Source organism: Rhinatrema bivittatum, chromosome 2, assembly GCF_901001135.1.
Source record: "Rhinatrema bivittatum chromosome 2, aRhiBiv1.1, whole genome shotgun sequence".
NCBI lineage: Eukaryota > Metazoa > Chordata > Amphibia > Gymnophiona > Rhinatrematidae > Rhinatrema > Rhinatrema bivittatum.
In genome coordinates, this window is record NC_042616.1 from 465,852,676 (window position 1) to 465,876,661 (window position 23,986).

A 23,986-nucleotide genomic window follows, 5' to 3' on the forward strand; every position below is an offset into this window, starting at 1 on the left:
CAATGGATACTTCAAATAAGCAACATGCAGTGATCTCCATTAGTTACTACCGAAAAATTCCCCATGAGTAAAATCATAAATATCTGAAACAATGTAGAACATCTCTCTAGATTTTTATCTTATTATTTATTACGCAGTAGATTTTTGCCCAAGGCTGCCGCTTTATATCTTGCTGAGTCCTATCAGATGACAGTGTGATGAAACATTTATTCCTCCTCTTGTATCTTTCCAAGAAATGGAGGTGGAGTGATGACATAAAACTTAATTTAAAGCTTCGTAAGCATTTGCAGCACTTGTACCTTTTTAACAGTTATGATTCCTTCCTGCGTGTCCTTGTCAGTGATCACATCAAACACATCTGATTCATCTCCGTCAACGATATGGTATGCGATCTCAGCGTTAGCACCCTCATCGGCGTCATTGGCTTTTATCTTGCCAACTGGGTGTCCAGGAGAGGCAGACTCTGGTGTTTTGAACTGGTATGTGCCTAGAAAAACAAGAACACCTTCTGTTAGGAGGGAAAGGCTGTAGTTTAGTGGGGGGCCTGTGACCAATGCTGAACTTAAAAAAAAACATTTTTCTTTGTTGCCCAGGAAACTGCAGCGGAGATGCATGGCATATAGAGTTTATGGCAGAGGGAAGTCTTGACTTCTCCACTCTGTCACCACTTTGAATCGATGCACTTGTGGAAAACAGTATAGTAAAAAAAAAAATGTTTAAATAATATACAAATAACTAAATACTACAAATTCTACTATTTCTAGACCTTGAAGCTACATTTGAATCTGAATGAACCCTTGGAACTCGACTATTCCACTGAAGGTACACTAAGGCTAAACAAGACCATAAATGCAGGACGTCAAAGACCAGACGTTTTCAATCATGAACAAGAAAGAAAAGAGGAAGGGGCAGAGCTGATGGCATCAGCTCCAGGGCCTTTATTCAAAAGAAGACTTTTCCTATTCTCTGCCTACAGCAGAATTCTTTTAGAGGTAAAACCTTTAGAGGTCCAAAATCCGTGAGCAAGATAGTGGGCACGTTACCAGGATATAATTTTCCGCATATAAATGGGGGTTCTAAAACGGCCTGGGGCTCGCTTCATGTAATCTGCCCGTGTCACCTGATTTTGCCTGCACCTTTTCAAAAACTGACAAGAGGCACTCCGGGGATGGGGGAGGAGTTTGTCAGACTTCGGACTTAAACGCGCCGAGGTCGATATTCAGCGCCACTTAACTGGACACGTAAGAACCTTTCTGGCTAGGCGGCAGTGGCTGCGTGCAGTGCAGCTTATCACAGAGCCTGTGCAGGAGCGCAGGGGGAAGGGATGTCGTAGCCCATTCCTGGCAAACATTTTTAGGGGTCTGGGGGGGGGGGGGTTTGGGTGGGAGTCCGGAGAAGCACTTTAAGTTGGTGAGGGGTGGGAGGGTCTGGCAGCAGCAGTGGTTTAAATGTAGATTGAACTAGGGATAGACTGGGGAGGAAGAGCAGCAGACCCCCCGGGGTATTTTTTAAAAGGTTTATGAGGGGATTATCTGTGTTAGGTGGACAGCCCAACAGGGCACTTTTCAAACTTGGTCGATGAAGGCAGAGAATCAGGCCATAGGCCCTTTACTTCTTCTTCTTTTTTTGTTAAAAGAACTACTTAACTGGATATCTTTTCAAGATATCCAGTTAAGCTGCAAATTATCCAGCCACACAAAACTGAATATCTAGAAATCTAACCATCTATATTCAAAGATAACTGGTTAAGTTTTTAAGTTATCTGGCTACATGTAGCTGGATATCTTTAGTCAAGTATATTCAGTGGAACATTTATCTCGCTGAATAGACGGGACAAGTTATCTGGCTTTAGCTGGATCACTTATGCATTAGCTGGCCTACTGAATATGACCCCTGGAATGGTTATTTCCCTTTCAAATAGTACTAGGGGACACTCCATGATACTAGCAGGTAGGGGATGTTTTCAATCAATGCCCAATTACGTTCTGGAATTTTCTGCCAGAGGATATGGTCAAGGCATCTATCATAGCTGGGTTTAAAAAGGGTTTGGACAAGTTCCTGGAGGAAAATTTCATAAACACTTATTAAGTATATAGACTTGATGGGCGCCATCTTATATCTCGGGGAGTCAGCAATAAGAAATTGGATTTACTCTTTGTGATCTGGATTTGCTACTGATGAAAACAGTATTCTGGGCTTGATGGACCTTTGGACTGATTGAGCATGGCATATCTTATACTGTTATGTTCTTGGTTCAGTGCCTTGCTGTGTTGATGCCACTCCTCTTAACTTTCTATCCCTCATGGGGGAGTTAATGCCAATCCTCTTGCTGCCTTATCCCCTACTCAGGGGTAGATTTTCCACAGAAGTGCACTGCATCCAATTAAGGAGCAGACTAGGAGGGAACTTCCCTACCCCCCTACCTAATCTCCCTTCCCTTCCCCTCTCCTCCCCACCCCCTCAACCCTACCTTTTTTCTTTTTTATTCTTCTTCTGCAACTTACTTCAGCTCCCGAGCTGAAGTAGGTTGCACACGTGGCAGCTGGACGGCGCGTCAGGCTCCAGGACAGTGAACAATGGTGCTGTCTTGCCCCGTCCCTTGCAGGAAGCCCAGCATTTGTGTGTGTACTGGCCTTTATGCATGTGGTTGGGCCTTGTGGAAAATTGGCTCGGCGTACGCAAGGCCTGGCCAAGCACGTAAAGGCTGGAATTTACGCGCGCAACTGGTGGAAAATCTACCCGTCAGTGTCTGTGGATGTTGATGCCTCTCCTCTTGATGTTTCACATGGCACTCTATGCCTGGGGATATTGGTGCCATTTATTTTGCTGTCTTACCCCTCATTCAGTGTCTTTGAGTGTTACTGCTACTCCTCTTGCTTTCTTAACCCTCACTCTATGCCTTGGGGTGTTGACACCGCTCTTCTTGCTTCCTTACCCTTCACTCATTGTTCTGGGGTGTTGATGCCATTGTGCTTGCCGCCATACCTCTTATGCAATACTTTGAGGTCTTGGTGCCCCTCTATATCCCTCACTCTATTTCTTGGGGTGTTGATGTCACAGTACTGGCTGCATTATCCCTCATTCTATACCTTGAGGTTTTCATTTCACATTTTGTGCCATTTTCCCCTCTTCAGGTGCGTTTGGTTTTTTATACCACTGTTTAAGCCTCTAATTGTGTCTTGGAATTTTTATGTCACTGTTGGTGCTGCTTTGCCCCTTTCACAGGGCCTTGGGTCTCTCAGTGCTATAAGGTGTTCATGCCACTGTAGTTGGTGCCCTTTGCCCCTCTTTTTGTGCCTTGGGGTGTTCATGCCCCTTGCTCACTGTTTGGGGTGTTTCTGCTATGGCTAGTAATGGCCTTTATTCCTCTTTTGTCGCCTTGGGATTTTCATGCCACTGATGGTGTCCTTTGTCCTTCTTTTGGTGCCTCGAGGTGTTAATTCGGTTGTTTGTGCTGTTTTCTTCTCTTTTGATGCTTTGGGTTGCTCATACCACTATCTGTGCAGCTCTGACCCTTTCATGCTGGCTTGGGCTGTTCATGCCACTGTTGGTACCCTTTGCCCTCTTTGGATGCCATGGGGGTGGTCATGCCACTTTTTTTGCCTTGGTGTGATGTTACCTCTGCTGCTTATTTCTACCAGCAAGTTTCAGAAAACTTGAACAGAAAACTCCAGTGTTAGAATAAAAACTAAGATGCGCATTGTTTCCCCTATTGACTTTAATGGAAACAAACAAAAAAAAACCCAAAACAGTTTCTGCTTCCTAATATCGAACGAAACAAATGAAATAGGATACCAAACTGAAAAAACAAACTCAACCAAAATTTCCCTAGGAGAAAGGTTTACATCTATAGGTTGAAGGGAATTTTAAAAGCAAGCCTGCAAGTTTTCCAGCACAACTGGAAGGTCACAATAGATGGGAAGATAGGGAGCACCGTAAAAGGGGGAGATAGCAGAAGGGCTCAGCAGAACACAGCAAAGGTAACTCACCCATCACACTTGCTGTTGGTAACAATAGGGTTAGCTCTGGTAAAGTTGGTAGAATAGATCACTGTCAGAGCTGAGCTACCGCAGTACTGCAACAGCAAACAAAAGGGGGATTCAGCCCATAAAGGAGGTACCAAGGTGCTATTATGGAAGGGACTCCTGGACTGTTTGATACATGGTGGTGATCAATCCTAGGCCCCCATAAGAAAGGGGTGTGGTTCCCACCAAGGTCAGTGTGAGGAGGTTTCTCTCAAAGAGGTGGGATAACTGCAAGGTGCATCCGTTGCCTGCTAACGATCTTCCGCGTTACACACGGAGCAGATGTAAGGGGCGGCAGCCTCGCTAGCTGTCAGTAAACACAGTGTATAGGGGATAGGGATGTGCATTCGTTTCATTCGTTTCATTCTTTTCCCATTATATGCCAATTAGATGTGCATTCGTTTCATATGTTTCATACGTTTTATATTACATGCTTATCTAGGAAACGTAGGAAACATATGAAACAAATGCACATCCCTAATAGGGGATTCTAAAAGGGATATAAATATTCTCTTGCTGGTGAGGTTTTAGCTTCTGACATAATTTGCTGTATTAAGAATAAATAAGTTATGTAATTTATGATAAACAGAGCCTGTGGCTTTTTCTTTTGCTGATTGTTGAAGATGTGTCTGTCTTTGCAGAAAGGGAGACCAGGAGTGAGGGGAGGGAAGGAAGGGAATTCTAATGGATATTTTATACGCAAAACTAGAGCTGAGGCAGAATTTGGATTCCAGTAAGTACTCTTTCATTCTAGATTAGGGAAAAGGAAAAAAGAGAGGAAGAGTGAGAAAAAGCAGAAAGGAAACGGATGGGGAAGCAGTTATTGCATTTTGGTTACAGAAAAAAAGACGGAGGGAAAAAATGACCAAAAAAATACCAAAGCATAAAGTCTGAGGAACCTTCTATGATGGAAGATTGGTTTTTCTCTTTTGCAATTTTCAAGTTGGTTATGACATTTAAGTGCATGCATTTCTGTTACATGGCCAAAGGACTGAACATCATATTTTGCTCTTGAGGGTGACACAAAAACACATATCCCTAGTATCTCTCTACTTAGGCATTCTGCTGTTTTCTTTGGAAGCAGAAATGAAAGATGTTCATAGTGTACACTGGTGGATTTCATTTCTTTCTGATGCTGTTGTTATGCAACCTGGCAGCGCCATCCTCCTCCTTCTGCACAAACTCCACTGTCATTGACCCTTGGCCTATCACAGCGGCAGCATGTACTTCCAAGGAGGACCCTTTCCCTAGCACCGAGCAGTGAAAGCCATTAGTGATGTTTGCAGTAGTAGTGGTAGTGGATGTGGCTAGTGGGAGAAGGAAGGTCTATTAAGCATTTTTTGTCTTTTTTTTCTGAAAAAGCGAATTGACTAGAATGTAGTTTCTTCTCAAGAGAGATATGTTTCTTTTAACAGCTGTATCACCATGGCTCTTTGTTGCCAATATCAATGTGCACCTGCAGCACCACATCATCATCATTGTCAGGATCATCGTGATCCACAGTAATTACCATTTCCCTAGTTCTCAGATGTATAGTAAATAGATTATTCTCACTATAATGACTTACGCTGTCTGGATGGGAATGGCAGGCCTTCTCCTTTTCTTACCAAAACATTGGTATTTCACTTCTGTGCGTTATCTTTTCTCCTACTTTTCCCATCTTTCTAGACCGGCCTTCAGTCAGCCCTCCTCCATCCCTTGGAGATTTCACCAATAAAATTTGTATGGGATTTAGAAGGTAAACATACCACACACTGAGAAATGTGAGTGTGAGTTGTCACTTTTTCTTTGTCACTACGAGATTTTTCTGATTTCTGAAGGGTATTGATGAGATGATACTGCCACTACTGCTTAATCTAGGTGCCTGAACCTGAGCACACAAATAGCTGCCCTAAGTCAACTTGGCTAGATTTAGGGACATCTTCAGCTATAACTGAGCAGGCTAGATTGCAACTGAAAATGAGCTTAACTTAGCTGGCTAAAGCCTGGCTTCATCATTCCTTGCAGCCTGCTAAAGCCCGTAGCCTTCGTACCACGGCGGTACGCCGACTGCCGGCTTTCACACCGAATAGTGCCACCGTGAAAGGTGGTGCTAGTTGGTGCACTATTGCCGACGATAACGTTACTAACATTATCACCGGCAGCGAAGACACTGCCGACTCCGCTCCTCCCCTCCCCCTAATTTGCATTATATCGCATGCGAATAGGCCCTTTATGCATGCGATATGGCCTTATCGGGCGCGTTAGGGCCCTAACGAACGCGATAAAGCTTTAGAAAAAAAAAAAAAGTTAACACCTGATGCAATAAGCAGGGGGTTTGCTAATGCATCGAGAGTTAAAAAAGCATGCAAACCCGAGTTACAATGTGCCCTCAGCTTTTTGTATAGGCAGAGCACACACTTTAACTCCGCTGGAAAAAGGAGTCTCGGGGAGTCATGATTTATGAGCACTTAAAAAAAGCACTTTTGTGTCCACTGAAGTCTTTTATGCACAGAAAACATGCTTTGTGCATGTAAAGTATATTTTTTGTGCAATAAATATGAGTTATGCGCACCAAAATGGTTAAGCAAAGAAAACATTTTTTGGTGTGCATAAATCATATTTTTTTTGCACATAAAATCCAGACTAGAAGTCCCAGCACCAGAACTCAAGCATCCAGCCATAGGCTAACGTTAACCCTAGAAACGTTACTCCACCTCTGACTAGGAGTTAAGTTTGCAGCAGTAAGGGAACACGAGGTAAGCCAGCGCACCTCTCTGCATTGGGATGGGTGTAGCAGCTGACGCCAGCATCAACAAGGGCATTCACCTTCATGCACAGTTCTGTGCGCCCATTTTTTCAGCATAAAACTCCTTACTGCATCGACAGCAAAGTTTTCGCACAAAAAATGTGTGCACAGCTGCAGATTAGGTTGTGCTCTGCCACGTGCTTTTCTTTATTACATCGGCTCCTAAGTCTGGCAGACAATGTCCCTTTGAAAAATGCACCTCAGCACTGCTAAATGTTGCCCTCCCTGAAGCTCCACAATCAAATAAAAAAAATAATAAAAAAAAACCAAAACTGGGAAGGCATTGTGGCAGCAGACATACAGCATATTTAAATGTCATCCTCTTTAGCTCGTGTTGTGTTGATCTGATAAAGAGCTGGTAAACCATGAATTGGAGTCACAAAAATATATTCAGCTGGCTCAATAAAAAAAGGTTTCACCTACAAGTTGTTTATCTTTTTTCTATACTAAGCTGAAAGAAAACATCAAGGATAGCACTTTACCAACTGTTCTTATCTGGGCAAATATTTGTTTAGGATAATTCAGGGGCATCAAGTAAAAGTAAAAAGTCTGGAGGACTTCGGCCAGTTTTGTTGCCCAGGGAAGCAAGCAATTCCATTCTGATCCTTAATAAACGTGGCTTTCAAATTTTCTTAACGCCGATCATGCAGAACACCCACTAACATCATAAATGTCCAGAAACTCATCCAACTTGATTGTAAAAGGAAGCCAAAAACGCTGACTTTGTCTTTCTGCAGCATGCTTGTTTAAGTTACCCTTCCCTCTGAGTTTAAACCTTTGCTTATCCAAGAAGGATACACTAACCTAAACATAGAAATGATGGCAGAAAAAGACCCAACGGTCCATCCAGTCTGCCCAGCAAGCCCATGGCAGCACCCACTGCGCTGTACAGGTCAGCCCCATACTTATCAGTGTCCCAGACCATAAAAGTCAAGGCCCTTGTATATTGCTGTCTTGAGTCTAATTCCCCATTATCTCTTGCTGTTGAAGCATAGAGCAATGTTGGAGTTGCATCAAAAGTATCAGACTTATTGGTTAAGGGTAGTTAAGAGCTGCATCAGTAAGTTACCTCCATGTTTATTTGTTTCCCCAGACTGTAAATGTCAGGATCCTTGTTGGTTGCTGTCTGAATCAAATTGCTCTTTTCCCCCTGCCGTTGAAGCAGAGAGCAATGATGGACGCATCAACAGTATGAAGGCTCCTCATAAGTCATTTGATGGAGAACCCCCACCATTTTGATCACCCCTCTCTGGACCACCTCCATCCTGTCTCAGTCCCTTTTGAGATACAGGCTCCAGAACTGAGCACAGTACTCCAGGTGAGGCCTCACCAAGGACCTGTACAATGTCATTATCAACTCCTTTTTCTTACTGGTTATTCCTCTTTCTATGCTGCCCAGCATTCTTCTGGCTTTAGCTATCACCTTGTCACTTTACTTCACTGTCTTTAGATCGCTAGACACTATCGCCCAAAGGTCCCTCTCTTGGTCTGTGCAAAACAGCCTTTCATCCCTCATCACATACGGTTCTTTTGGATTACCACACCCCAGATGCATGACTTTGCACTTCTTGGCATTGAATCCCAGCTGCCATATCTTCGACAACTGTTCAAGCTTTCTTAAATCACATCTCATTCTCTCTACTCCTTCTGGCGTGACCACGCTGTTGCAGATCTTGGTATCATCCACAAATTAGTGTGCATCTCAGAAGAAATACAAGCCTCTGCAAGAATCCCTAAAATAATAATAATTACCTCAACACAATATGAGGATTTGTTGTATGCTTGACAAAAACTCTGATATCTGGTTCCCCTGCCCTGGGTTTAAATCATTGTATGATTTATTCTCATGGAGTCAAGTACCGTGTTGATATTCAAAATCCTAGTAATATATTTATTGTCCTTTATATTCTTTTGTCCTTTATATATATATTTTTTTATTTTTTTATCGCACTGTAAAACCGTTTTGTGCCCATGGATACTGTCTGTGTCCGCTCTCCTCTGAAAAGCTCTACTTAATGGAATAAACAAACTTATCTTTTTTCTTTTTTGTCCGGCGATTCTGGGCTTTCCGTGTCCTTTTTTTCCTTTTTCACCACGCAAAAAAGGAAAAAGATAAGCTTGTTTATTCCATTAAGTAGAGCTTTTTAGAGGTGGGGTGGGCAAATGGCTCTACTAAAACAAAGAATGAAAGGACACTGAGAGCCCAGAATCGCTGGGTGAAAAAGGGAAAAGATAAGTTTGTTTATTCCATTAAGTAGAGCTTTTCAGAGGAGAGTGGACACAGACAGTATCCATGGACACAAAAGAGTTTTATGATGTGATAAAAAAATAAAAAAAATTATAAAGGACAATAAATATATTACTAGGATTTTGAATAAAGTAAAAATGGCACTTGGCTCCATGGGAGTAAATCCTACAGTGATTTAAACCCAGGGCAGGGGTACCGGACATTAGAGGTTGTGTCAAGCATACAACAAATCCTCATATTGTTTTATGGTAATCATCCGCAAATTGACAAACTTTACCTTCTATCCCTTCCGCAGTGTTGCTCACGAACAGGCCAATTCAGTTCAGTGCGCTCAGGCCGAGTGTGCCGTTAGCCCCCATTTGGATGCGCGTTTTCGATACGCTATTACCCCTTATTCAGTAAGGGGTAATAGCGCGTTGAAAATGCGCGGCCAACCCCCCCGAAACTAATAGCGCCCGCAACATGCAAATGCATGTTGACGAGCCTATTAGTTAGTCCTGCTCGATACAGAAAGTAAAATGTGCAGCCAAGCCGCATATTTTATTCTCAGAAATTAGCTCCTGCCAAAGGCAGGAGTTAATTTTGGCCGGCACCAGGCAAGTGCACAGAAATGCAGAAAAAACTGCTTTTCTGTACACCCTCCGACTTAATGTCATAGCGATATTAAGTCGGAGGCCCCAAAAATAACAAAAATTTAAAAATCTTAAAAAAACCCAAAAAAACAGATGCTCAGTTTTGCCGGCATCCATGTTCCGAACCCGTGGCTGTCAGCGGGTTTGACAACCGACGCCGGTAAAATTAAGCGTCGGCTGTCAAACCCGCTGACAGCCACCGCTTCCTTATTAGTGCGGGCCCTTATTTGAATACTGAATCGCGCGCCCACTAGAGTGGCCTGGGTGCACATTGGGAGAGCGGGCGCTCGCCTCAGAGCGCCGGCTCTCCTGCGCAGTTTACTGAATTTGCCCGTTAGATATTGAACCGAACCACTCCCAACACCGATCCTTCCACCACCTATGCTACTTCTATTAATTACTCTCTGAAAACAGTTTTTTAAGCAATTTTTATTCAAATTTTCTCTGACTCATATATTCTTTACTTTATAAAGCAGACCTTCATGCGACACTATATCTAATTCCTTCTCAATGCAAATTCAAATCACAGAAACAGAATATGACAGCAGATACCACAAGGCGAATCGCATCTGGTCATTTCTCCTACCTATTGCAATTCTGCAGATTCTACTTGAACCCTGGTCTAACCCTCATTTCCCCATAACCAAGGATCCTCCATGCTTTACTGAATTATAATTATTTATGCAGGAGTAATTCTGTTGATAGAAAAATTCAAAGGCACCAAGCAAGATAACTTATAATGAGAACGAACAAAATCTTGATGTCTATCAGTCACAACTATCTCAGAAGCCCCTAGGCAAATATTGTGACTACTATAGGAAAGAAAAGAAAAGCTGTTTCAACTATGAAGTTATAAGTATGCATCATATTTCTTTCACTGGAAAGATAAGGAGGCCTGACTTTGACATCGCAACTCTAGACAATAGAAAAATGTCAACCTTGCAGTCTATGTATTGATACATTTAAAGTCTTGGATGAAAGGTATAAGGGGGAAATTAGTTGAACATGCTTCACTTCAAAAGAAAGATAAAAAAAGGAGAATGCAATTAGGTATACCTATCAGTTTAGAGAATTAATTTATTAGCCAACATTTCGATCCATAGAAAGGATTGTTATCTGGTTGGATAATAAATTCATTCTCTAAATTGACATGTGGACTTGGCTGACACATTAACATGTGGATAACGCACATTACTGCAGCATATGATGGAGTAGGATGTGGAGGATCCAGATGGGAGAAGGGGGAAGGTTGGGGAAGGGAATGGCCCATGTGCAGGATCCCTCTTGTCTCCTTTTGGGGACAGAGCGAATATAGTGCCAATACTTTACTAGGAGCAGTAGCTTACATGCATTATTTCCTGCAAAACACAAGATTTAATGCCATTTAGGGCCTTATTTTCCAAGGCTATCGCAGGCTTGCGCTAACAGCGCAAGCCTGCGACAGCTTGCGAAGGTAGCGCATGCCTGCACTACCTAAATCGGGGTGGAGTCGGCCCCGGAAGAGGAGGAGTCGGAGCATCACCGGGGCCGACTTCGCGAAGACGCCACGGACTACGAAAAGGTAAGGGCCTTTTCGCGTTCTACTTCGCGCCCAATAACTACACCTTCTATGGTGGCGCTATTGGGCGCGATGCTGGCAGCGATCGCACTGCGGTCACTGCCAGTTAGCCCAGGACCCCCCCACTTCGACCCCCCCGCCTCCCATTAGCGCAATTTTCTAAAGTATCGCAGGCCTGCGATACTTTAGAAAATGAGGCCCTTAGTTTGGTATTCAATGTATTATTTTGCAGGAGTTAACACCTGCATTAAAACTGGCCAGATATATTAATGGCTGATTTTAATGCTGCTCAGACATCAACCTCTTTTAAACAGACTTTCAAAGGAACAGAATCATTTCTTACTCTGGGGGAATCGAGGAGGATTGTCATTAACATCTGTCAGTGTGATGTTCACTGTGGTGGTTCCGGATAATCCTCCCATTTGGCCGCCCATATCCTTAGCCTGGATCACTACTTGGTATTTCTCTTTATTTTCTCTGTCCATGTTTGGTAAAGCAGTTTTGATGACACCTGTAATTTTAGAAGTAAAAAGAATATGAAACATCGGTGATGGATAAATTGTTAAGAAAATTATCTTTTGTGACTGGGTAAACGATTACCAGTGTGCCAACTAGTCAGTCTGTCTGTCGTAGAGTGGAACTCTGGCCACTAGATGGCATATGGATATCGGAAATTGCTTAGAGTGAATGTAACCTATATGTTAAGATGTGGAATTTTTCAGCTTTAGGAGTCAAGTGGAGTAAATGGAAGAGAGTGCCGGTGTATGAGTGGCAGAGTGACTCACTCCAATAGGAGAAGGTAAGAGAATGGTATAAAAGAGGTTCTTCCATGAGGATTAGATGCTGGTCACTGAGGAAGGAGTCTCAGGGTTGGAGTATCTGGAGGAGCTTGAGCCAAGGAGAAGGAACAGGTGCTGCACCCAGTAGGGCTAAAAGGTTCCAAGGAGAGTTAAGGAGTGAGAAGCTGGAAAGAGAATTCGAGTTTTCTCAAAGCCCTACAGGAGTTGAGAGTTAGAAGAAGCAGAGAGAGAGTGTGTCTGAGGAGAACAATGCCAGAGAGAATTGGAATAAAGTAAGAAGCTTTGTTGGAGCTCTGCCGGACCCATGGGAGAGGAACTGCATCTGCCTGCGGAACCAGACGACCCGAGCAACACTGGGTACTTTTGACTAGTGTATATATATATATATATATATATATATATATATATATATATAAAGTTATGGCCTTTTGGATAATTTATTTTAAATTGTTTACTTTTTGTACTTTTCATATTTACTGTTTTTATTATTATATATAATTTGGTTTATTTTGTTGTACTGTTATTTTTTAAATCTGTTATCTTATGTATTTTCCAATTTTGTTGTACATCACCTAGGGCTCCAAGATGGGCAATTAATAAATACAAGTAAATAAATAAATTGTAATTAAGTGAAAATAATTGTGTATTATTTCCATAAAGTGTTATGAATCAAAGCACGATATAAGAAAAATTACAAAACTATAATTACATTTTATATACTTCAGTATAATTTCAGACTAATTCTTTATTCTCACCTGTGGTGCTAGTGAATCTCTTTAAAATTCCTTAGATCTTGATGAATGAGGGTAGACCACGTTTAAATATCATTAAAATTAGGAGTGTTGAATATAAAGACAAATTTTAAGATAAAAGATATTTATTTTAAAATGAGCCACAGAAAATTTGTGGGCATGAACACTGGAGAAAGCAGCAGAAAAAAAAAAGATTGTTACATAAAGATGACTGATTTGGGGTTTTTTTTCAGCCTTGAAATAACAATTTCTGTTAAGGGAGCGGAAAAAGGAAAATTCTATCCTGATTAGAACAAAGTTGATGAATATTTGTACAATCAGTCCAGTATACATATTCCACTTGAATCCTCCATGGCCATTGCTTGTCCAAAAATGACTGAGAACTGTTTTGTGGGCAGCCCTAATTGTATTTGTTATGCTTTGATGTTCAGGTTATAATAACGCAGGTGTCAAGTTTACAGATGTATTGCTCTATTGAGTTTGTCAGATTTTTACAGGCAAGGCAAATTGAATCTCTTGGAGGTTTCTGTGCAATATGTCCCAGCTTAGCTTAACATGTCACTTCAAATCGAGGATGCAGAAGGAAACTGACAAGTAAGGTCTCCTAACCTGACTCCGACTCGACTGAGAAATACGGCTGCCCCTGGAGAATACTGTAGACAACTTTTGCACTGTTCCCATAGGTAGGGTCATCAGCATCAGTGGCTGTAACTTGCAAAACAAATGTACCTATAGTAAAGACAAGAAAGATCAATATTATACATTGTTATATTAATGAACAGAATTTTATTTATTTATACCGCGGCACGTTTGGAACAACACCTCGGTTTACATTAGAACATAATGCAGCAACATGCTTTACAATGAAATAGAAAGAACCAACAAGGTTTTAAATATGCGAATTACATAAAACATAAAGGTTAGAGGATACAAAGTAACTGTGTTCAACATGTGGTAATAATAATAAGCATAATACTTTAGGTAACAATATAGATCATAAGTTAAAGGCTAGCATGGGTAATGCATGTAGGGGGAATTCTGATAACTTATACTATAGTTGTGAATAAAGGATATCAGTGTACGCAATTTAGGAGGGTTCTATTGGCATGGGAAGGGATTGGAAGATTGGAGGGGATATAGGGTGCCGGGGGGGGGGGGGGGGGGGGAAGTTTTAGAAGGTAGTTAAGAGTCAGGGGAGAAGATGTATTACATCTGAGTAATACATTTACAACTGAGTAATATATTTGGGCGTCTGTACAGTGAAAAATCCTATTCACAGAACTCTTTTACGCTTAACTTTTTGCTGCTGTATCAGTTGGGACCATCATTTTCAGTTTTTATTTTATTTTTACCAGGAATTTATCAATGGGAGAAAAACCAGTAGAAAAAGAATGAGCCTTTTTTTTCCCCCACTGGTTTTCTCCCATTTTGTCTGTTACAATAACCACCGTTAAATTGTCAGGAAAAATAAAATATAACCTGAATGTGATGGTCTCTATGTATAAGTGAGTTTCTCGATATCTTGGAAAAAGCAGTTTTGTTCTGTGTGGTGGCACGTCTGTCCAAAAGCGGCCTTATATAAACATTTTGTCACTCTGGCAATGTTGTCATATAGAAATATTTATCTTTGCTCCATCTTTCCCTTGGTGATAATCCATGGCATGGAATTCAGAAGGATATATCTGAAAATGCCAGGATGTATTACATTATGCCAAGGATTACAGACATCAGATAGGATCATTATGAAAATCAGTGGCAACATGGTTATCTGGTCTGATAGTTATCAGGCTGGAGATATATTTGCCCATCAAGTTTAATTTTCTTCTGAGCATGAATTCTGCTGCTCAAGCATCTCTGCTTCAGTTTGCTCTTAGCAGCTGAAAGCATGCTCCTTTAATTCAGGGCTCCCCTGACTGACAATGTTGTACAAATAAAGGCAACTATATCAGACATTTGCAGTATGTATGAGAAATGTAACTCACTTGATTTTTGGTTGAATTGTTCCTTCATTATTCATACTTATTATCAATTTGAATCCTCTTTTGCATCTATATATATATTTGTTTTTTTCTTGAGAAGTTTCTGAACTAAATTCTTGTGGGGTTCTTTTAAATAGTAGTGCACTGTTACAGCATAGACTGCTACAGCAGTTCTGCATATTTTGGGGAATCTATGCATGGTTCCAAGTACAGGAATGGAATTTCCCAGGAGGCTCACAGAATGCTTCAGAAATCTCACTGCATATGTATCCCCAGTCACTGCTTTTCTGAAGTAAAATATTCCTAGTTTATTCATGTGTTCAGGACAGGAACAAACTTGTAATTCTATAAAACATTTAGTAGATATTCTTTGAACACGGAGGTCAACAATGCTGCATTTGGAGGGGCAACTTCTCACTTAGGGGGTCATTTTCTATCCCTATCGCACGCGAAAAGGGACTTTTCGCGTGCGATAGCTAGATAGGGGCGGAGTCAGGGCAGATTCGGGACCGGAAAAGGAGGAGTTGGGGTGGCGTTGGGGTGGACGCGGTGGTAACTTCGCTGGTGGTGATAAGGTAAGACCCGTTGTCGCCGCCAGTAGCCCGCCCAATAGACCACCTTTCACGGTCGTGCTATTGGGTGCGAAAGCCGGCAGTGATAACACCGCGGTGGTGCAATCGCTGCAGGCTTTCGCAGGCCCGCACCCCGCTTCGCCCCCCCCCGCTTCCCCGTTACTGCGGGATTCACAAAGCTGTGCGCCATTAGAAAATCCAGGCCTTAGTTAAAAAGAATTTGATCCATATTTTTTGATCTTCCTGTAAAATTATTCTTCTAGTTGAATGCACTTTATGGCTGTCCAGCTCTCTCACTATCCCTGTTCCAAAAATATTTCTCAAAATAACATTCAAAATTTGGCCATCTATCTGTAACCCCACTCAGCTTCCTCACTAGCTTTGTACTTATGCCATTGCAACCTGCAACGGAATTGTACGTGAGTTTGTGCACGTACTCAGTATAATGGCAATGTGCTACTGCTTCAGCAGGAGTACTTGTTACATATGGTAAATTGAATCCTAAAACCTGAAATCTCTTGTTTGCCGTGACAGTGAAGGATTGAGTTGCAGCATAGTTTGTGTACGCAACCTCTTTTCTTTGGTCTCCAAAAGATAAAGGGGCATGAGGCCAAACCTTTTGGCCTTCTTTGCCTCCAAGATTTCCTAGAACCAATGGAGTGAATTTTCCAAGGCATTTCACAGGTAAAAGGAGTATATAACATCAATTTTCAAAAGCCCATGTGCATGCATGAAATGTTTTGAAAATTTCCTCTGCTGTGTGCTCTTCTATTGCTGTTGTAGCTGCAAGTGTTGCAGCTCATCCAGAATGGCTCTCCTCTCCCCGGGATGGATATTCACCAAAAATTGTACTCTGCTTTTTCTCCACCAATATTAAAATGCAGCCAGCAGTTTGTAGAGTTTGAATATGCTACTAGGAATCCTTGACTAGTCCAAGAGTTTTCTCCTCTTTAGAAACATGACTCTGAGAGTGTTGACCTTTCTTCCCTTGGGGAAAAGGTGAAACTCTGTCACTCCCAAATTTAGTGGAAAATAAAGGAATGGGCATGCTGTGTCTGGGTAGAAAGACAAGTGACCTTTCTACTGGAAAGAGTGAAAAGATGGAGAACCCCTGCAAAGAGCAGGCCAGCCTTCATGCTGCCTCTCCCAAAAACTAGGGATGTGCACCTTCAAAAAATGTGTTTTGGCTTGCTGGTTTATTTTGTGAGTGCCTCAATTCATTTCATTAGTTTTGGAACATAAAAAATATTTGTTTTTATGTTCCATTTGTTTTTCATTTTACATAGATGTCAGTGGGGGAAGGCCCCACTGACTTCACAGTAAAAGAAAAACAGAGGCATTGGTCCAATGCCAGGATATGGACAGCAGGGCAAGGACCTAGGCTTAGGTCCAGGCCTGATGCTGAGTGTTGGATGAGGCTAGGTCCCAGTCAAGAAATCCCAGGCCTGGGCCTAGGTCTGACATTGGGAGTCTGGTCCATGGATAGGTCCTAGTTATTAAGGTACAAGTCTAGGCCTGAGGCCTAAACCCAAGGCCTAGGCTCGGGTCCAACACTGAGGCCCAGCCAAGGCCAGGTTAAGGTTGCAAAAGCTCAAGCCTGGAGATAGAGCAGCTTTTAAACTAGAACAAGGGGGAAAACTGACAGTCACTCAGCAGTGCATGGTTCGTAGAAATGTATCCTTGAAGGATACTAATGAAACAGGAGAGTTAAGGCATCCCAACAGAGAGGTTCCAATAAATGCAAACGAAGGCCATGAGATAAAGATTTCCAAATTATCCCTATCAACTGAAAAGCAGGTTGTTAATACAAACAAAAACGCACTTTGAAATATCTGTATGTCAATGCCAGAAGTCTAAGAAGCAAGATGGGAGAGTTAAGTGTATAGCAGTAAATGATGAGATTGACATAACTGGCATCACAGAGACCTGGTGGAAGGAGGATAACCAATGGGACAGTGCTATACCAGGGTACAAATTATATCACAATGATAGGGAGGATCAACTTGGTGGGGGTGTAGCACTTTATGTCTGGGAGGGTATAGAGTCCAACAGGATAAAGATCATACAAGAGACTAAATGCTTAGTAGAATCTATAGGGGTAGAAATCCCATGTGTGCTGGGTAAGAGTATAGTGATAGGAGTATACTCCTGTCCACTTGGACAAAATGGTCAGATAGATGATGAAATGCTAAGAGAAATCAAGGACGCTAACCAATTTGGCAGTGCAATAATAATGGGAGATTTCAATTACCCCAATATTGACTGGGTAAATGTAACATCAGGACATGCTAAAGACATAAAGTTCCTGGATGTAATAAATGACTGCTTCATGGAACAGTTGGTTCAGGAACCAACAAGAGAGGGAGCTATTTTAGACTTAATTCTTAGTGGAATGCAGGATTTGGTGAGAGAGGTAACAGTGGTGGGGCCACTTGGCAATAGTGATCATAACATAATCAAATTTAAACTAATAACTGGAAGGGAGACAATAAGTAAATCTACAGCTCTAACACTAAACTTTCAAAAGTGAAACTGATAAAATGAGGAAAATAGTTAGAAAAAAACTGAAAGGTGCAGCTGCAAAAGTTAAAAGTGTTCAACAGGCATGGACATTGTTTAAAAATACAATCCTAGAGGCACAGTCCAGATGTATTTCATGCATTAAGAAAGGTGGCAGGAAGGCAAAATTACCATCATGGTTAAAAGGTGAGGTGAAAGAGGTTATTTTAGCCAAAAAAAATCCTTCAAAAATTGGAAGAAGGATCCATCTGAAGAAAATAGGATAAAACATAAGCATTTTCAAGTTAAGTGTAAAACATTGATAAGACAGGCGAAGAGAGAATTTGAAATGAAGTTGGCCATAGAGGCAAAAACTCATAATAAAAACTTTTTTAAATATATCCGAAGCAAGAAACCTGTGAGGGAGTCAGGTGGACCATTAGATGACCGAGGGGTTAAAGGGACTCTTAGGAAAGATAAGGCCATTGCAGAAAGACTAAATTAATTCTTTGCTTCCGTGTTTACTAATGAGGATGGTGGGGAGATACCAGTTCCAGAGACGGTTTTCAAAGGTGATGAGTCAGACGAACTGAACCAAATCACTGTGAACCTGGAAGATGTAGTAGGCCAGATTGACAAACTAAAGAGTAGGAAATCACTTGGACCAGATGGTATGCATCCAAGGGTACTGAAGGAACTCAAAAACGAAATTTCTGATCTATTAGTTAAAATTTGTAACCTATCATTAAAATCATCCATTGTACCTGAAGACTGGAGGGTGGCCAGTGTAACCCCAATATTTAAAAAGGGCTCCAGGGGTGATCCGGGTAACTATAGACCAGTGAGTCTGACTTCAATGCTGGGAAAAATAGTGGAAACTATTCTAAAGATCAAAATTGTAGAGCATATAGAACATGGATTTACTGAAGGGAAGTCTTGCCTAACAAATCTGCTTCATTTTTTTGAAGGGGTTAATAAACATGTGGATAAAGGTGAACCGGTAGATGTAGTGTATTTGGATTTTCAGAAGGTGTTTGAGAAAGTCCCTCATGAGAGGCTTCTAAGAAAACTAAAAAGTCATGGGATAGGAGGTGATGTCCTTTCGTGGATTACAAACTGGTTAAAAGATAGGAAACAGATTAAATGGTCAATTTTCTCAGTGGAAAAGGGTAAACAGTAGAGATGTGAATCGGAACTGAAATCCGACCCGATTCTGGTTCCGATTCACATCTATAGAGATGTGAATCGGAACTGAAATCCGACCCGATTCTGGTTCCGATTCACATCTCTAGTAAACAGTGGAGTGCCTCAGGGATCTGTACTTGGACCGGTGCTTTTCAATATATACATAAATGATTTGGAAAGGACTACGACGAGTGAGGTTATCGAATTTGCGGATGATACAAAATTATTCAGAGCAGTTAAATCACAAGCAGATTGTGATACATTACAGGAGGACCTTGCAAGACTGGAAGATTGGGCATCCAAATGGCAGATGAAATTTAATGTGGACAAGTGCAAGGTGTTGCATATAGGGAAAAATAACCCTTGCTGTAGTTACATGATGTTAGGTTCCATATTAGGAGCTACCAACCAGGAAAAAGATCTAGGCATCATAGTAGATAATAATTTAAAATTGTCGGCTCAGTGTGCTGCAGCAGTCAAAAAAGCAAACAGAATGTTAGGAATTATTAGGAAGGGAATGGTTAATAAAATGGAAAATGTCATAATGCCTCTGTATCGCTCCATGGTGAGACCACACCTTGAATACTGTGTACAATTCTGGTCGCCGCATCTCAAAAAAGATATAGTTGCGATGGAGAAGGTACAGAGAAGGGTAACCAAAATGATAAAGGGGATGGAACAGCTCCCCTATGAGGAAAGGCTGAAGAGGTTAGGGCTGTTCAGCTTGGAGAAGAGATGGCTGAGGGGGGATTTGACAGAGGTCTTTAAGATCATGAGAGGTCTTGAACGAGTAGATGTGAATCAGTTATTTATACTTTCGGATAATAGAAGGACTAGGGGGCATTCCATGAAGTTAGCAAGTAGCACATTTAAGACTAATCAGAGAAAATTCTTTTTCACTCAACGCACAATTAAGCCCTGAAATTTGTTGCCAGAGGATATGGTTAGTGCAGTTAGTGTAGCTGGGTTCAAAAAAGGTTTGGTTAAGTTCTTAAAGGAGAAGTCCATTAACTGCTATTAATCAAGTTTACTTAGGGAATAGCCACTACTATTAATTGCATCAGTAGCATGGGATCTTCTTGGTGTTTGGGTAATTGCCAGGTTCTTGTGGCCTGGTTTGGCCTCTGTTGGAAACAGGATGCTGGGTTTGATGGACCCTTGGTCTGACCCAGCATGGCAATTTCTTATGTTCTTATGTTCTTAGGATACTGGGCACAAGCTGAGGCCATGACCCAGTCGTTGACGCCTGTTCCTGAGCCTGACGCTGGGGTCTAGGTAAGGCTCAGTCCCAGTTGCCAAGGCCCAGGCCTAGGGCTTAGAGATAGGTCCAGGCCCAATGATGGGGCCTGGCCGAGGTCGGATCACAATTGCCAAGGCCCAGGCCTATGCCTGGGTCCAAGTCCAGGGCCTGGCTAAGGCTGTCCTGGTTGCAAAGTCCCAGGTCAGACACTGGGCCTGAGCTTAGGACTTAGGCTTAGGCCTGAGCCCAATACTGGGACTCGGCTGAGGCTAGGTCCAAGCCATCAACGCCTAGGCCTACCCTCTGGGCCTAGGCCCAAAGCCTATCCCCGGGTCCTGGTGACTGGGAACCAGCCTCAGGCTGGGCCCCAACATTGCGCCTAGGCATAGGTTCAGGCCCTGGGTTCAGTAACTAGGACTCAATATCAGCATGGCCTAGGCCTTGGGCTCGGTCCTAGTCCTAGCTGCAGTGACTGGTACTTAGCCTCAGCCTGGCCCCAGTGTTGGACTGAGCCTAGGCCTGGGCCTTAGTGACTGGGATCCAGCTTCAGATCTTGTCCTAGGCCCAGGACCAGGTTTCAGTGACTGGGCTCTAGTCTCAGCCAGAACCCATCTTCAGTCCAGGTTTAGGCATAGGCTCTAAGCTCGGGTCTTGAATACCAAGACCCATTCTTGGCTGGGTCCCAGTATCAGGCCTGGGCCTAGACCCAAGTCCATGCCTTGGCAACCAGATGTAGGCCTCAGTTTTGGAACCTGAGCTTAGGCCTTTGGCCTTGGCCTAGGGCTTAGGGGTGGACCTTGGTGACCAGGACCTGGCATCAGAGCTAGACCTTGTCCCAGGCCTGGGCCTTGATGACTACATCCTGGTATCGGACCTAGGCCTAGGCTTATGCCGTAGGTCCAGACCTCAGTGACTGTGATCTATCTATGGGCCAGGCCCTGTTATTGGGGTTAGGCCTAGATCCTAAAGTTGGTATTGGGGTTAGGCCTATTGGGGTATTGGGGATTAGGGGTTTTGGGTATTGGTATTGGTATTCTGGTATTGGGGTTAGGCCTAGATCCTAAAGTTATTTATCTCTGTTCTCCCCCCTATATTTCCTATCCCCAGTTTTTGTGCCCCTGTTACAATGTAACTTTTTGCTTCTTCAATCTGTGTCTGCTGTTATTTGGTTACGGTTAACCGCTTTGTTCAATGTAAACCGAGTTGATTTGATTTGTATCAAGAAAGTCGGTATATAAAAGCCTTAAATAAATAAATAAATAAAATCCCATCTCCCTGGAATGGCAGTAGGCCAAGGCCTGGTCCCACTGGAGGCCTGTTTTTTTTAAATTTTTGTTTCATGCCAATGAATACAAATATACATCAAAATTTTCATGTATATTTGTCCAAGGCCTATATTTAGTTTTTATCATTCTTACAAAGCAAAAATGGCCTCATTCATTTTAGTTTTTTAATTTGTTCCACATAAATGCACATATCTGCCAAAAACCTCTTCCTAAATGATTCTGTAGTCCTGCTAGAGCTCCTGTCGTGAGAACCTCTTGCATATTACTCTGACATGTAAATGAATGATGTGAGAGGCTGTGTGAGTCCTTACATGAAAACATGCACAACTCCTTGTTTTGTTTTTCACCCCTTTTTATCAGTAGTGCTTTTTTATTTTTTTGCAAGTGTCTTACATAGTGGGCTCCTTTTCTCCAAGTCATTTTTTGTAATTTGGTTTTCACCTTTTGCATTCTGTTGGCCACCAGCTTGTTTCACTTTTTATTATTTTGGTTGTGCTGGTTGATGTTTGTTTGGTCTCTTCTAACTTTAGTAAATATTAAAAGCCCACGTTTGCAATCCTGACTTTAGAGAGATGGATGGCTTATTAGAGGAAGGGATATGGGGAGAGAAGAGAAGATAGAAAATAAATGTAGCATATATCCCCCTCACCCCTCAAAAATGATGCTAACAAAAATAGCATTTAATGCATTTTATGAGTATATCACTAACTCCTTTTATACATAAGTATTGATTCATCCAAATTCCTTTTGGATTCTGGAGGGCAAACTGTAGAAAACCTCATATAGCAGATGTTGTAAAAGAAGACATTCAGGAGATATTCCAGAATAAAAGAAAATATTCTTCAGGGTCAAAACAAAAAAAGAAATCTGGTGCACTCTATTCTGTCAATAGATTTGCCCCAGGATTCTCATTCACCCATATGCATATGCATCTCTGAAAGCCCGCATGTCCAAACACATTTACTTCCTGCTCAAGGCTGGTGCAAATCCATGCTAGAGCACTGTCACAACTGTGCAACTCCCACTGCACTCTATGGGAATAATTTTGACATGTTTAGAACTTTTTTTTCTGCTTGAGGGAGAAATAAGAAAACCAGAAAGCATAAACCTTTTGCTTTCACTCATAACAGATTCTACCTTAAAAAAAAAATTTTTTTTTAATTCCCTCCCTTTATTTTTAAATACTAGGCAACAGTTTCCATGAAATAGTCCCTTTTAAAGGGCCAGGTCTGCTTTCCACTCTAGGGATCATGGTCCCTGAACTTTTAAAAACCACTGTGGTGCCCACATTAGCCTATGTGATATTTATAACACCTCTCATCCTATTCTGTTCCTTTTTCCTTGCAGTCACCCTCTCTTTCTCTCATACCTGTACTGTTGCACCTCGCACATTTTATACAAACAATGCAGACCAGCCCTCAGCAACATATTGATTTACAGATGCTTTGTTATATTTGAAAAATTATGAAAACATGTAGAGGTCATTGTTTAAGAATGGCAGAATAAGATCAGGAACAAGCTTTAGAAAGAGCAGACACATCCTCTTATAAGGGAACATTAGAAAAGTTAACAACCTTCAAAAATAAGAAGCTACATCAATTCTTTAAAGACCAAAGCCAATATATGAATTGGCTTTTTGAAGTCCCCAATTTCTTCTACAAGAGCTGACAGATTGAGAAGGGGTAGAATGAATTTAAGGATGCCTCAGGAAATGGGGACTGTTGAGAATGAAACATATGGCTGAATGATTTAGAAGAAATTCAGATATTATAGAGCAAGGAATTAACTGCTAACCCCATGTATCATGGGTAATTCATTATTCGGGCTTCTAAGATTCAGAGTAGTGATTTACCACCTACAGCGTTTGCACATTCACTCACTAAAGAATTTGTTTTTGTTTGCTCAGTGTCAGATGTTTAGGAAGGAACAGAAGATTTTATATTTAGTGGCACAGCCTGGAACGTTTTATCTCGAAGCAGGTCATTTGTTATCTGTGGTCTGCTTTTGTACTGTTTTATCCATGTGTATTTGCAATAATTGCTGCACTCTCTCTGTGTAATTAAACACAGCCAGAGTGAGGAACTTTGGTGAACTCCAGGTAAATATGTGCATATTCATCCCTACCAATTCCCCTCTCTTCTGCCAAGAAAAATCTCCTAAAGTGCATAGCAACATCTAATGCTATTTTGATTGCATTTTCAGCTGAGTTTCACAGGATACTACGTAAGACTGCTGAAATCTTTTCCACATATTTCTGTAGAATGCTGCTGGTTTAAATACATTTCTCTCCCTCTCTCCCCCACCCCCTTCCTTATTGTCTATGAAGAAAATTCTGGAAAGGTTGAAGAGTTTTCAGATTTCCAACCAAACTTCTTTTAAACAGTTGAAGTTTTAAAAGAAATGTTTAGGGGTCTGTTTACAG

The 23,986-nt window shown here is 41.7% G+C and overlaps 1 protein-coding gene across 1 annotated transcript in view; it reads right to left on the reverse strand.

The window, feature by feature from the left end:
• The window catches only part of LOC115084996 (cadherin-6-like), a 233,274-nt gene that overhangs the window by 25,380 nt on the left and 183,908 nt on the right, over positions 1-23,986 (reverse strand). Inside the window, exons 4-6 of the mRNA XM_029590503.1 lie at positions 13,413-13,532; positions 11,595-11,762; positions 300-487 (exon numbers count right to left, since the gene is read on the reverse strand). Of these exons, the coding sequence (XP_029446363.1) occupies positions 300-487; positions 11,595-11,762; positions 13,413-13,532 (476 nt within the window). The remainder of the gene's footprint in view (positions 1-299; positions 488-11,594; positions 11,763-13,412; positions 13,533-23,986) is intronic.